General features: G+C 47.2%; 1 protein-coding gene across 1 annotated transcript; it reads left to right on the top strand.

Annotated features, from left to right (window-relative positions):
• Window positions 1–10,751: 10,751 nt before the first annotated feature.
• LOC135152243 (uncharacterized) lies at window positions 10,752–13,499 on the top strand. The gene is made up of 3 exons (XM_064092091.1): window positions 10,752–11,174; window positions 11,562–12,389; window positions 12,561–13,499. Exons 1-3 carry the CDS (start codon window positions 10,752–10,754, stop codon window positions 13,497–13,499), a joined length of 2,190 nt encoding a protein of 729 aa, XP_063948161.1.
• The last annotated feature ends 1,380 nt before the right edge of the window (window positions 13,500–14,879 follow it).

Genomic DNA, 14,879 nt, shown 5'->3' with positions numbered 1-14,879 from the left:
CAAGGCTTTCAAGGCTAAAGCTTTTCAAGCTTTCAAGGTTTCAAGCCTATCAAGGCTTTCAAGGCTAAAGCTTTTCAAGCTTTCAAGGTTTCAAGCCTATCAAGGCTTTCACGGCTAAAGCTTTTCAAGCTTTCAAGGTTTCAAGCCTATCAAGGCTTTCACGGCTAAAGCTTTTCAAGCTTTCAAGGTTTCAAGCCTATCAAGGCTTTCGTGGCTAAAGCTTTTCAAGCTTTCAAGGTTTCAAGCCTATCAAGGCTTTCATGACTAAAGCTTTTCAAGCTTTCAAGGTTTCAAGCCTATCAAGGCTTTCATGACTAAAGCTTTTCAAGCTTTCAAGGTTTCAAGCCTATCAAGGCTTTCAAGGCAAAAGCTTTTCAAGCTTTCATGGTTTTGGGCTTACGGTAGCCCTTCAAAGTTTAAAGCCCGTCGAGGCTTTCAAGGCCGAAGGCTCATCGAGGCTTACGGGTTTAAAGCCTGTCCGGGCTCATAAGGCTTACTTGGTGAAGTTATCACAAGGCTAACTCGGTGGAATTATTACAAGGCCTACGTTGTAAAATTATCTCAGAATTTATACTTGGAGACTACTCTAAAGGCTTACACCTAGGGGCCATTTTAAGGCTTACATCCAATGGTGTCCCTAGGTTCTCACACATGTGGGATCAAATTCAGTTGCGCCTAAATGGGCTATTACGAGGAAAGACTAAGTGCTTTTATATACGCTACTGGGGAGTTAACACAAACGTATACATCAACATACATCCGCAAAGAAGGAAGCGACCTTGGAAAACGAAGTTCCAAGGATCACAACCCCCCAGAAAGTAAACAATGTGTACGCTTTCAACGCAAGGGCTATCCCCTATATTCATTCTTTCTACCTGCATGGAAGAGTTAGGCGACCAACACAATAATATCCAAGGGAATACAAAAAAATTTATACAAAGCAAATGAAGGAGCAAAAGCAGCTATCATAAAGAGAATAATAAAATTCAAGGGAAAATTCCTCCCCACACCAACAGGGGGAGGTCCCTTGAAATAGCAAATGTCTTGCGGAGCATTCCGAGGTGCCCGCACCCTCATCCAAAAATACCAAATTCGTGACGACAAGCGCCACGCACAAATTCAGGATTAACAAAAAAAAAAATAAAAGTTTGATTAACACAGAGGAGGGATCAGGAAGCAGGAGAGGAGGAGCCCTTCTCGTCGGCAGGGAGGATGTCTTGCGGAGCCTGAGTGGTCGCTAGGGTTGTAGCTGGAACCCCTTCCGGGGGCGTCACCTCAGTTCCCGCAGAGATCAGCTCCACGGGCTTCGGCTCGTCTTCAGCCACACCCCTCTTTTCAATACCATCCCCGGAGAAACCTTGGGAAGTTGTTGGAACCTTCTCCTGGCCAGAAGCGTCTTCGGCCTTCGCCTCCTCCAGGGCTACCGCAGCATCAGGCCCCAACTTGGCCCAATCGTTGTCAGGGAAGAAGCGGTAGGCCGATTTCACGCAGTCCTTGACCCCTGCGGCAACTCCGGCCTCGAAAACGGCGGCCTCCCGCTCCTTCCTCGTCGCCTTTGCAGCGGCGGCAGCCTCCTGCAGCTCCTTCACCTGGCCCTCCAGCCTTTTCACCATCTTCCCAAGGCCATCTGTCTCCTCCTCCAAGGAACGCCTCACGGCGTCCTCCTTCCTCCTCTCCTCACGGACTTTGGCTTCAGCCTCCTTCAGCTCCTGGTTGGCCTTCCGCACAAGATCTCTGTCTTTGACAGCAGAAGCCAGGTCCGCCTTAGCCTGCTTCAAATCCGCCCTCATCTTCTCATTGACCCGGGCTGTGTCAGCAACATGCTCCCCCATCTTCAGATCGAGGAACAGGCTCTTAGCGTTGGCCACCACCTTGTCACGGGTGGCCTCGGCTATTGAAAGCCTGTCCCACTCCCGAACGGTAGCCTCGGGGACCTGGTCGGAGAGCATCCGCTGAAAGAGCTGAGTCTTTTGAGAAGAGGAGGAAGCGGGAGAGCTGCGGGCCAGGGTTAACCTGGGCTTCTTACTTGTACGGCCTTCAGCTGAAGACCCCGCCTCGACAGCTTTGGAGGGGTCCCGCTTGCGACCCCCGGAGGAGGCCTTCTTCTGCTCTAAAGAGGGAGAAGGAAGCTGGGAGAGAGGCTTGGCAGAGAGGGGAGCCGGAGAATCGGAGGCCTCCCCGAACAGATCCTCGTATTTAGTGGAGCGCTTGATGAATTTGGGAATGTTGGCAGCCATATCTGTGGAAAGAGACAAGGAGAAACAATTAGATAATATGCAAACATATACGGAAATATGGGGAAATGCAAGCCCAGCAGATGGCATGAAAATCATAAATCATGCAGGAAGGAGATTTATAAAGCAAATATCAGGAAAGTAAGTTCAAAGGTGCAAGCTAAGAGGAAACCTGGGCTTCCCGTCGCCTCCACATCTGCACCCCCCTCGTCAACGGGGGATGCATTTACCACCGTAGTGGAAAAACCGAGCCTCTCCAGATTTTCTGGAGTAAGCAGGCTGGAGCCATCACCCAGCCCGGTGGATAGCCCCAACACATGCTTGGCCCTCTCAAGGGACTCTCCCGCCAGAGGAGTCTGCACTGGCATGTCTACAACAAATACAAGCATAAGAAGACTGAACGGGAACCCTAAAGGAGTGAACTAGACATTGGATTAAGGGAAAGCTGGCTTACTGGGGGAGAGATTGAAGTCCTTCCTGTAGACTGGGCAGTCATAGCAGTAGAGGAAGAGCTTCTGCCAGTCCGACATCGACTGGCGGTTGCCCTTGATGCCCTTCTTGTGATGGGTGTTCCAGGCAGTAAGGTAGAAGAACCCTGGGGTCCTGCCGGTAAGTTTCAGCTGGAAGAACCAGCCCAACTCCAAGGCAGACATCCTCACCCCATGGTGGATGTCATAGAGGATGTAGAGGCAGACCGCCATGCGGTAAGAGTTGGGGGTGAGCTGCATGGGGGAGACCTCGTAGAAGTCCAAGACCTCCAGGATGAAAGGATGGAGGGGGAGAGACAAACCCAGCCTGAAGAACTGGGCGGAAAGCACGGCTTTGGGGTAGCCAGTGCCTGGCTTGAGGGTGTCAAAGCGGTGACACCTCTCTCCTGGCTTCGGGATCCCCAAGGTGCAGCCAGGGTTGCAGGACTCCAATAGGGACTGCAGCCGAACAGGAGTCATGATGGAGTCCATATGCTCGCAGGCCAGGACTACAGCTGGAGGCTCGATCACCTCCACGGAAGCCTCAGCCTCCTGCTCAGCCTCCTCGGGGCTCCCCTCGAGGGCTTCAGCAGCGGGGTCCAGCGGGAGGCCCGAGGTCCCATCCGCCTTACTGGACTCAGAGGTTGTCCAGCTGAGCTCCTTTACCACCAAATTGCGCCTGGAGCGGGTTCTGGAGCTAACCCCTAAACTGGGCCGGGCAGGTTGAAGGTCCTGGCTAAAGGAGGATCCCGTGTCAACCGCAACAACGGGAGCCTTGCTGGTGGCAGACTGAGAAGAGTGTGAGGACATGGATCCTTGAGACATCTACAATAGGAAAGGATGGGTTAACGAATGGACACAGCAAGACGAGGAGAGGTCGAGAGAAAGAAAAACAAAAAGGGAGAAGGAGAAGGGGTTTGCGGAAGACTGGGCTGCAAGGGTGGAGCCCTACGGGTGTGAAGGAGGAATGAAAAGGCTTCAGTTGGAACCCTGAAGTGTAAGAGGACTACATCCCTCACAGGGAGTAGCGCAGGCCACGGAGGACGGTTCATCTTCTCCGGGAAGCCCAACAAGGGACCCGGAGCGGGAAGCCTAATCCTAACCCTAATCTCAACCACAACAATCAACGCCCAATCACAATCCTAAGATGCCAGCTAAACAAGTATAGCAAGCAAATCACACAAACAATACGTTCACAGCAGATAAAGGGCACAAAAACAGAGGTTCGATTGTGAAAGAGGGGTTCCCCCCTGGAGGCGATTGGGAACCTAGGGTTTATAATCTAGGGTTACGATCATGGCCTCAAAGCAATGCGACAACAGCAAGGGCGATAACCCAGTTGGGAAACAATCGGGGCCTAATTGGAGTCAATTAAAACCAGTGGTGTGTGTATATTCAAAGGATGAGTGTACATGTTTAACTATACTGGCATGCAGGGCAAAGTAGCAGTTTAATCAGGCATAATAACGTCAAGCAAGGCGAATGTGGGTGTGTGCACGCATACCGAGGTAAACAATCAAGAGAAAAAGAGGCAGATAGGCATGGATCATACAAGCATTTAGACACAAACATGGATGAATGTAACGAAAAGGAAAGCCGGAGGTCAAGAAACATACCTTTGGTTGGAAGTTGGAGAAAAGCCGAAGGGTCGCCGGAAGGAGTAAACTAGCGTCTGGGGTGCTTCGAGTGTGAGAGAAGTGTAAGAGAGAAGATGTGAGAGTTAAAAGTAAAAAGTAAAACAAGGCTTCAGAGGCATGAATTTATAGTAGTGGTAAGTGGGAGACACACGCGCCAGGTGGCATGATTGGATTGGAAAGGCGTGGGGATAGCCTTGATGATGCACGGCTTCCCGAGGAGAAGCTAGGCAGGTGAAGAGGGAGAGTTTGGCTGGAACTCTACAACTAGCCATAATATTAGGAGTTCAGTTGGGTTTTAAATTAATTTGAATTCAAATTAAACCCCTAGATAATTGGGATCAGCCTTATCACAAACTGACATGGCACACGCGGGAAACTGGAAGGGTGGAATAAAAATTATGGAAGCTCGGATATATTTGTGGAAAATAATTTTCATTATCTTGGGAATAAATATTCAAGGCTTGTGGTGGTTGTACTGAATTAATATAATTGGATTTATAATTATGCGTGGGAATTACGTCGGAATTATTTCTTGTTTCTTACACCGGGCTACGCCCACGTAAGCTTAGGAATAATTTACGATTAATTTCTGACATAATTTAAGGGCTTGCAGCTGGTTGATTGAGGGTTACCGTTCTTAGGTTCCTCTCGTATTTAATACTTCAAGGAACCGGGGGGTAGTTGTTGTGCCATAAAATCTCCCTGGGCTTATTTTATAGCCCATCATATTATTTGGGCTTTACCTAGGCTTATTGGGGTCATTTGGTTAAGGATAATGGGCTTCGCCATAGCTGGGTGAATCATTGAATGCGCACAAGAAGGTACATGGACTTACACTGGAAGCATAACGAAGGCTGCCATCAGAATGGGGTTGCACCTGAAGGCGCTTTAGGGGTTACCGCTGCTAGGGGTTACCGCTAAATGCATCCTGGTTTGCAGTTATGGGGCTGCAGCTAGGGGATGCCGCTGGCAGGGCTTCCGCCGCCTGGGCAGAATGGCAGTCAGACTCCAAGCAGGACTCTTCTTCCTTGTTTCAAGGGGGACGAATTGGAGACATATTGGGAGTGTATCAGCTATTATTTATCTACGAATTAAGAGATAAATACGTGCATTATGGAGATAATTACAATCGGGGAAGATAATTCAAGAATATTCGGATAATTATGCAAGATGAAGGCTTCAAGTGACCTACTTGGAGTGGGATACCGCTGGATAACTACTGAAAGAAGGCTGTTTTATCCTAAACTAGAGGGGATAAGAGCTTATCTCTTCAGAGTCCTAAATCGAGGACTACATGGGCTTGATCCCTATAAATATAGGGTATGTAGGCACCTTGCAAAGGGACTTGGATCATATTCACGAGTTCTACACTCTAAAGAGAGGCACGTGTAACCTTTGTGACAGATATTTCCGGGCAATCGCAGGACGGAACTCCATAATTCCGGCCTCGTTGTTTGGTTCTTTGCAAGCTCAGCCCTTAAACACACTTGTTTCTCATTTGTTTTGTTAGTTTATGTCAACGGTAGCCCCTAAGAGCTAGCCGTGATTTTCGTAGTTGTAACAGATATCCCTATAATTGTGCTACACGGTTCTGGGGGTGTTGTATCAATTCCTCTCACAACAGGTGGATTGAATAATTAAGAAGATCCCAACTCATTTTAAGTTCTAACGACCATTGAGCAACACATGCTTCAATGATGATCTGAACTTCGAATTAATTTGTAAAACTGAAAATTACTAAATCTTGAGGTTTAGAAAGAATGGATCAAAATATTTGAACCAATCTGAACAATTGCAACATATGTAAAAGAATGGATCATAATATTTGCAATATAGCTAAGAGAAGGGTTCAGGATACTTGCCTTAATCTAATTCCCAACTCACAACTCAATCTCATCTTTCAACTCTCACCATCTATGCATATTTTTCAATTCCTTATTCGCTTTGTAACACCATTTCGAATCTATGAACGTCTTCGATCGTACACATCTTGTCCAAATCCTTTACGAGAATAAGATAATAATATAATCACTAAACAATTTATCACATATACATATCACATATATCGATACCCACTTGTATATCTCTTTAAACCTATCAGATATCACTTAACACATAATCTTCCTGGGCTTATTTTATAGCCCATCATATTATTTAGGCTTTATTTGGGTTTACTGGAATCATCTGGTTAAGGATAAAGGGGCTTCACCACGGCTGGGTGAATCATTGAAGGTGTCCAGGAAGGTATACAGACTAGCATTGGAAGCATAATGGAGACTGCCATCGGCATGGGGTTGCTCCTGAAGGCGCATTAGGGGTTACCTCTGCCAGGGGTTACCGCTAAATGCATCCTGGCTTGCAGTCGCAGGGCTGCAGTTAGGGGGTGCCACTGGCAGGGCTTCCGCCGCCTGGGCAGAACGGCAGGCAGACTCCAAGCAGGACTCTTCTTCCTTGTTTCTAGGAGGACGAATTGGAAGTATATCAGCTATCATTTATCTGCAAATTAAAGGATAAATACATCTATTATGGAGATACTTACAATCAAGGGGGGATATTTCATATATATTCGGATAATCATTGAAGATGAAGGCTTCAAGTGACCTACTTGGAGTGGGATACCACTAGATAATCACAAGAGGAAGTTGTTTTATCCTAAACTAGAGGGGATAAGAGCTTATCTCTTCAGAGTCCTAATTCGAGAACTACATGGGCTTGATTCCTATAAATAGGGTATGTAGGCACCTTGCAAAGGGAACGAATTCGGATTCATAAACTCACGAGTTCTACACTCTAAAGAGAGGCACGTGTAACCTTCGTGACGTACATTTCCGGGCAATTGCAGGACGGAATTCCACAATTCCGGCCTCGTTGTTTGGTTCTTTGCAAGCTCAGCCCTTAAACACATTTATTTTTCTTTAGTTTATGTTAACGGTAGGCCCTAAAAGCTAGCCGTGATAATCGTAGTTGTAACGAATATGCCTATAATTGTGTTATATGGTTCTTAGAGAGGATTACTGGTCTTAGAGAGGAGAGATGTCAGAAATTCCCGAAAACCCAGAAAATCCCAAAACGCCGGAAGGCGCTACGTAAGACGAAAGCGATGTTCCGAGCGGGGAACTAACCCATGAGGAGATGAAGGCAAAAATGAAGAGAATGAGTAGGAGGATTGCCTCCTTGAAAAGAAAGTCAGCAAGGTCGAAAAAGGCTAGCAAGGTGACTCCCACCAAGCTAGATTTTGATGGAGAAGGCGGCAGGAAGGAGGGTGGCAACCCTGAGAGGGAAGCCAACCCCGAGACGAATGATGGAGAACACTCACAGGCTGCTAGTGTGTTTGACCACCTTGGAAGAAAACTGACCGAGCAAGACTTGCGGCACAGGCTTGGAAACAAGGCCCCTAACGGGGATGGACCTGAAGGCTGGCAACACAAGGCTCCTCCCAGCCAGAGACAGGAAAAGCCCGTGTCTGAAGCTCGGTCAAAGGATAGAAACCAAAGGCCGTCAAAGGTTATCTCTATTCATGATGATGAGGAGAGCTCAGGGTCGCATAATGATGAGGAAATAAGCAAGAAGAAAGATCAACCCCTGGATGGTGACTATGAGGTTGCACTTGGTGACGAGGATGATAAGTGCAAGATGGAAGAGCTTCTGGAAGGCCTAAAGAAGGTGAAGGCTGATAAGAAGTCGAAAGCCGAGCTTACCGTCAAGTCACCCTTCACCAAAAGGGTTAGGGAGTCACCCCTACCGCGTATCTACAGGAGGGTTGGCGACTTGCGATTTAACGGAACCACGGATCCCTTGGAATATCTTAGTCGGTTCGACACTGAGATGGAGGTCTACCAAATTCCAGACCTCACAAAATGTCGCTTATTGGCCGCTACCCTCAGGGATGACGCTCACCACTGGTTCAAGAGGCTTCCTGCTAATTCTATCAGCTCTTGGAGGAAAATGAGTGAGCTGTTTGTGGGACAATTCAGGGCTTCCGTTACTTATGCCCCACATGCCAACACTCTAGCTAATATTAAGCAGAAGGAACACGAGACATTAAGAGAATATTTCAAATGCTTCAACTCAGAGGTACCCCGAGTTAGACCAACGTCAAAAGAAACCCTGAAGAATTTCTTGATAGCAGGGGTAAGGCCTGGAACAGACTTTTGGAAGGAGTTACAAGGGCGGGAGCCCGAAACCCTGGCTGACTTCTTTGCCAGGGCAGAACCCCATAAGGTAATTGAGGAATCTCTAGCTAAGTTGAAGAAGGAGTCGAAGTCTGAAAGCCGTAGCAGTTGGAAAAACAAGAGAGACAGGTCTTACAGCCCAGATAAGAGGAACACCTACAAGAGGAACTCCTACATAAGGCCTGCTGGTGAGAAATCCTAGGGCCGAGATGGCAAGACTTCGCCCATTACTGTGAACACAACCAGCACGCAGGGCTTCAACAAGTCAAGGCTAACGATGAGGAAGACAAGAGAGGCAAGATACCACGAATACACGCCTCTAACAGCTCCCATAGATCATATTTTCGAGGATGGAGACAAGGCGAGGCTCTTCCGGAAGCCCTTTCGAAGTGGACCCCTTGGACAGAAAGACCAGGGGAAATATTGTGCTTTCCACGACTTAAATGGGCATGACACGGCAGAATGCGTGCATCTCAAGGATCACATAGAGGACCTAATCAGAACCGGGTATTTGACAGAGTTTGTAGCCCAAGAGGCTAAAAAGTATAAGGAAAAGAAAGCTGAGAGGACAAATAACCAGGAAGCTAATTAACCGTAACACCCGGGCTGGCAGTGTTCGAATGATCATCGGAGGACCCTTCGTGGGAGGCCAGGGACGCAGTGCTATGAAAAGATATGTGCGGGAAGCCCGAGGGCTGCCCTTAACCAATGTGTGCCATCTGTCTGAAAGGCCTCCCAAAATGTTCAAAGGGGAGACCATGGACCTACTGAGGGAGATGCACGCGCGGTACACCATCCTCATAGCGATGCCCTGGTGGTAATAGCCGTGATCGGAAATGTCAATGTGCACAGGCTTCTTGTCGATAACGGAAGCTCTGTCAATATCCTGGCCTACAGTGCGTACCAAAGAATGAAAATGGCGGATAAAGACATGATGGCCTGCTACAATGAATTGTATGGTTTCACGGGGAATGCCGTCCAGATTGTTGGAAAGGTAAGACTCCCAATCACCCTTGGAGTAGAACCCCGGGCTACCACTCAAGTTGCAGAGTTCATGATAGTGAACGAAGACATCTCCTATAACGGGATCCTGGGCAGGCCCATCTTAAGGGATATGCGGATCGTGACCTCAATCTACCACTTATCAATGAAGTTCCCAACCCCCAATTGGGTAGGATGTGTACGGGCATGTCAGGCTGACTCCCGGGAATGCTATAGCAAGGCTTTGAGATCTGCAATAAAAGCCCGTAAAGAGGCCCAGCAAATGGATGAAGACATCCCGGAGAGCTGTTACAAGCAAGTGGATATAGAAGAGGAACCCGAAACTAAGGCTCAGGGAAGAGTTCTGATAAAGTTTGTGAAAGAAACCTGCAACATGGTGATCATTGTGCAACATCCAGGGGAAGACCCTTATCTAGAAGCCTCACATGCCGTACATGGAGGGCTTACACTCACGGATGCACCCCCTAGTAAAAAATATTGATACAGCTGAAACCCTGGTTGAAGGGATCGTGGAAGATGTTACTGACAGTGATTCTGAAGGGGTCGGTCGAAAGCAGCCCCAAAATAAAAAGCAAGGAAAGGAGTGCGAGGCACCTTGTGACTTCAACAATGCTATGGTAACCTATTAACTCGGAAACCGGACACGGCTTCCCGTTCATGAAATCCTGGGTATGCAACCCCAAGAGGGTGGCAACAAAGAGGTTACCGTTGAGATTGACCTCGACCCAAGGATGCCGGAAACCCAAGTAAAGACCGGAGCAGCTTGGGATACCCTGTCCATCTTGGTGGATGAGTCTGACCCCTCTAAAGAACTGAAAAATCGGGGAGCAATTGGGGCCGGACCTTGGGGAAACCCTAGCCGCATTCTTAAAGAATAATTTGGACGTCTTTGCTTGGAATCATTCAGATATGATCGGGATTCACCCAGAAGTCATGTGCCACCACCTCAATATTGACCCAGACAGGAAGAGAGTCAGACAGAAGAGAAGACCAATTAGTGGGGAAAGGGCTACCGCTCTTCAAGAAGAGGTAGACCGACTATTGAAGGCAGACCTAGTGAAAGAAGCTTTCTTCCCTACATGGCTAGCAAACCCGGTGTTGGTGAAGAAACCTAACGGAAAGTGGAGAACATGTATAGATTTTATTGATCTGAACAAGGCTTGCCCTAAGGACAGCTTCCCGCTTCCTCGAATTGACCAATTGGTGGATTCCACTGCGGGGCATGCACTGTTAAGCTTCATGGACGCCTACTCGGGCTACAATCAAATCCCCATGTTTGAGCCAGATCAGGAACACACCTCCTTCATCACTGACAGGGGGCTTTATTGCTATATAGGCATGCCGTTTGGTTTGCTAAATGCTGGGGCTACATATCAAAGATTGGCCAACAAGATGTTTAAGGACCAGATTGGGAAAACAATGGAAGTTTATGTGGATGACATGCTAGTCAAATCAAAGGAAGCTTATGATCATGTGACACACTTATCAGAGATGTTCGACATACTAAGGGATTACGTGATGAAGTTGAATCCCCAAAAGTGCGTATTCGGGGTTGAATCTGGCAAGTTCCTGGGCTTCATTGTCAATCACAGGGGAATCGAAGCTAACCTTGCGAAGATCAAGGCCTTAATTGAAATGAGGTCGCCTAGGAATGTAAAAGAGGTGCAATGCCTTACAGGCCGGGTTGCCGCCCTAAATCGGTTCATCTCAAAGTCCTCAGACAAATGTAGAGAATTCTTTGTAGCCATAAAAAAGGGGCAAAAATTTGAATGGACGACAGAATGCGAGGCTGCCTTCCTGAAGCTGAAGGAGCAACTTGGGAGCCCGCCACTGTTGGCAAAACCAACGGAGGGTGAAGCCTTAATCCTTTACCTAGGGGTTTCCGAGTTCTCAATTAGCGCTGTCCTGATCAAGGAGGAAGAGCAAGCCCAGTAGCCGGTATATTATGTGAGCAAAAGACTACTCGATGCTGAAACCCGTTACTCGAATATGGAGAAGTTAGCCTACGCACTAATCTTGGCTTCCCGTAAACTAAGGCCTTACTTCCAGGCCCACAAGATTGAAGTGCGAACGCCCTTCCCTCTCAGGAAAGTACTACACAAGCCCGAAGCCTCTGGAAGGATCATGAAATGGGCAGTCGAGCTAGGCCAATTTGATATAGAGTACAAGCCAAGGACCACCATCAAGGGGCAAGCACTAGCCGACTTCATCTTAGAGTTTCCACCTACTTTTGAAGTTGAAGGTATGGAATGTGTACCTGAACCTCAGTCTTCAATAGCCATACCCGAGAATTGTTCCTCTTGGTGGAACTTGTACGTCGATGGGGCTGTCAATGGAAATGGGGCCGGGGCTGGCATTGTCCTAGTCAGCCCGGAAGGCCATAAGCTGCAAAGCTCCATTCACTTCGACTTTAAAGCCACCAACAATGACGCGGAGTATGAAGCCCTAATAGCGGGGCTGAAGCTAGCCTTGGAGATGAGGGTAGAAAATATGAATGTTTACAGTGATTCTATGCTGGTAGTCTGGCACATCCGAGGAGGCTTCCAAGCTAGGGGTTCCCATACTGATCTCTATATGCGATATGCCCAGGAACTAATTGGGAAATTCAGGGAAATCAAGCTAGAGCAAATACCAAGATCTGAAAATGCAGATGCAGACGCCCTGGACAAGTTAGGCTCTCAGAGGGATGCACACATGCTTGGGGTGATCCCCCTCGAAATCCAGTATCAGCCTAGCATCCCCAAGATTGAAGTCCTAGATGTTGAGGTCGATGAGTCTGACCTGTGGACAACCCCAATCCAGGAATACATAGCCAACGGAACCCTACCTGCAGACAAGGATGATGCCAGAAAATTGAGATACAAGGCAGCCCAATATGTAATCTATGATGGAATCCTTTACAAAAGGGGCTTCAACCGGCCCCTCCTTAGGTGCATTGCTGGGATAAGATGTGAATATATTATGCGCGAGGTGCATGAAGGAATTTGTGGGAATCACTCGGGGGGTGCCTCCCTCGCTCATAAAATCCTCCGTCAAGGCTATTACTAGGCTACCCTCTACAAGGATGCTCATGCCTTCGCCAAGGCCTGTGACAGCTGCCAAAGGTTCTCTAATACGAATAAGAGCCCAGCGGTACCCCTAAAGGCCTTGACAAGCCCCTGGCCATTTGCTGTTTGGGGTATAGATCTGATTGGTGAATTACCCAAAGGAAAAGGTGGGGTGAAATACGCAGTCGTGGCTGTAGACTACTTTACTAAATGGGCTGAGGTTGAACCCTTGGCTTCCATCACTGCGAGGAAGTTGGTAGACTTCGTTTATCGTGCAATCGTCTGTCGATACGGGGTACCCTACAAGCTCATATCAGACAATGGGAAGCAGTTTGATAGCAATGAAATGAGGAATTTCTGTGAACACCTTGGCATAAAGAAAGGCTTTTCCGCGGTGTGCCACCCTCAGAGTAACGATCAGACGGAGGTCGTAAACAAGATTATTAAGCACACACTGAAAGCCAAACTGGAAGAGAAAAAGGGATGTTGGCCGGAAGAACTTCCAGTGGTGTTGTGGTCTTACAATACCACTCCAAGGTCTACCACTGGCAAAACCCCGTTCACCCTAACATACGGGTGTGAAGCCATGGTTCCTGTGGAAGTTGGATCAGGGTCCCTTCGAAGGGATAACTATGATCCTGAGAATAATGAAGTCAACCACAGGCTCTACCTTGACCTGATTGAAGAAGTAAGGGATACGGCTCAGTTCAGACTTGCCGCATATCAACAGAGGACCCGTAAATATTTTGATAAGAAAGTGAGGGCTCGACCCCTCAAAACGGGAGACCTGGTTCTAAGGAAAATGATGCCTAACATGAGGGTTCCCGCTCATGGGGCCTTCGGTGCAAAGTGGGAAGGCCCATATATTATCAAGATAGTGCTCTGGGAAGGTACCCACCACCTTACAGACATGGACGGAAGACTCATACCACGGGCATGAAATGCCCAACACTTAAAGAGGTATTACCAGTAGCTTCACCCGGGTAGTATTTCTGTAGGCTTCGGCTTTGGGGTCAAGACAATAAAGGCGGTTTATTAGTTGTAATCGCTATGCTTTTAGGAAAATTATCAGGCTACTATTTGCTTTATTTGCTAGGATGCTCGGGGGGTGGTGTCTTTACACCCCCCAAAATTATGCTATGTCAACTTGTTACCATGAGATTCAATAAAATTTCGCAGCTTTCCGTTATGAATTTTTTTTTTATGCTTGTTTGCCTACCATGATTGTTAATTGAACGCCTCATGTATGCTTTAAAGAATAATAAGGGCTTCAGTCGCATCTAGTTCTCCACCATAATTGTAATTATGCTAAAGAACTCGGGGGGTAGTAGGCATATTATTAACATTACTTGGCTTAAAATTCAAAAATTTGGAAATCGAAAACATTAAAACTCAGGAAACACAACTCGACAACTTGGCTGCACTGATTGGAAGGAAAACTTTTCAAGCTTTCAAGGTTTTGGGCTTACAGTAGCCCTTCAAGGTTTAAAGCCTATCAAGGCTTTCAAGGCTAAAGCTTATCAAAGCTTTCAAGGTTTCAAGCTTTTCAAGCTTTCAAGGTTTTGGGCTTACAGTAGCCCTTCAAGGTTTAAAGCCTATCAAGGCTTTCAAGGCTAAAGCTTATCAAAGCTTTCAAGGTTTCAAGCTTTTCAAGCTTTCAAGGTTTTGGGCTTACAGTAGCCCTTCAAGGTTTAAAGCCTATCAAGGCTTTCAAAGCTAAAGCTTATCAAAGCTTTCAAGGTTTCAAGGTTTTCAAGCTTTCAAGGTTTTGGGCTTACAATAGCCCTTCAAGGTTCTAAGCCTATGAAGGCTTTCAAGGCTAAAGCTTGTCAAGGCTTTCAAGGCTAAAGCTTATCAAAGCTTTCAAGGTTTCAAGCTTTTCAAGCTTTCAAGGTTTTGGGCTTACAGTAGCCTTTCAAGGTTTAAAGCCTATCAAGGCTTTCAAGGCTAAAGCTTTTCAAGCTTTCAAGGTTTTGGGCTTACAGTAGCCCTTCAAGGTTTAAAGCCTATCAAGGCTTTCAAGGTTTAAAGCCTATCAAGGCTTTCAAGGCTGCATTTACTGGAAGTAGGGCTTATCAGAGCCCTTCGAGGTTTAAAACCTATCAAGGCTTTCGAGTTTAAAGCCTATCCAGGCTCTCAAGGCTTACTTGGTGGAGTTATTGCAGGGCTTACTTTGTGAGATTACTACATGGCTTACTTTGTGAAGTCGTCTCGAAGCTTACACCCTGGGATCACTTTAAGGCTTACGCTCAAGGGTATCCCTCTAGACTCACACTTGGGGCTTACGTGTGAAGCCCCAACGCCAGGCTTACACATAAAA

The sequence above is a fragment of the Daucus carota genome, chromosome 4 (assembly GCF_001625215.2).
Source record: "Daucus carota subsp. sativus chromosome 4, DH1 v3.0, whole genome shotgun sequence".
Lineage (NCBI taxonomy): Eukaryota > Viridiplantae > Streptophyta > Magnoliopsida > Apiales > Apiaceae > Daucus > Daucus carota.
This window is presented reverse-complemented; position numbering and strand designations above follow the sequence as displayed.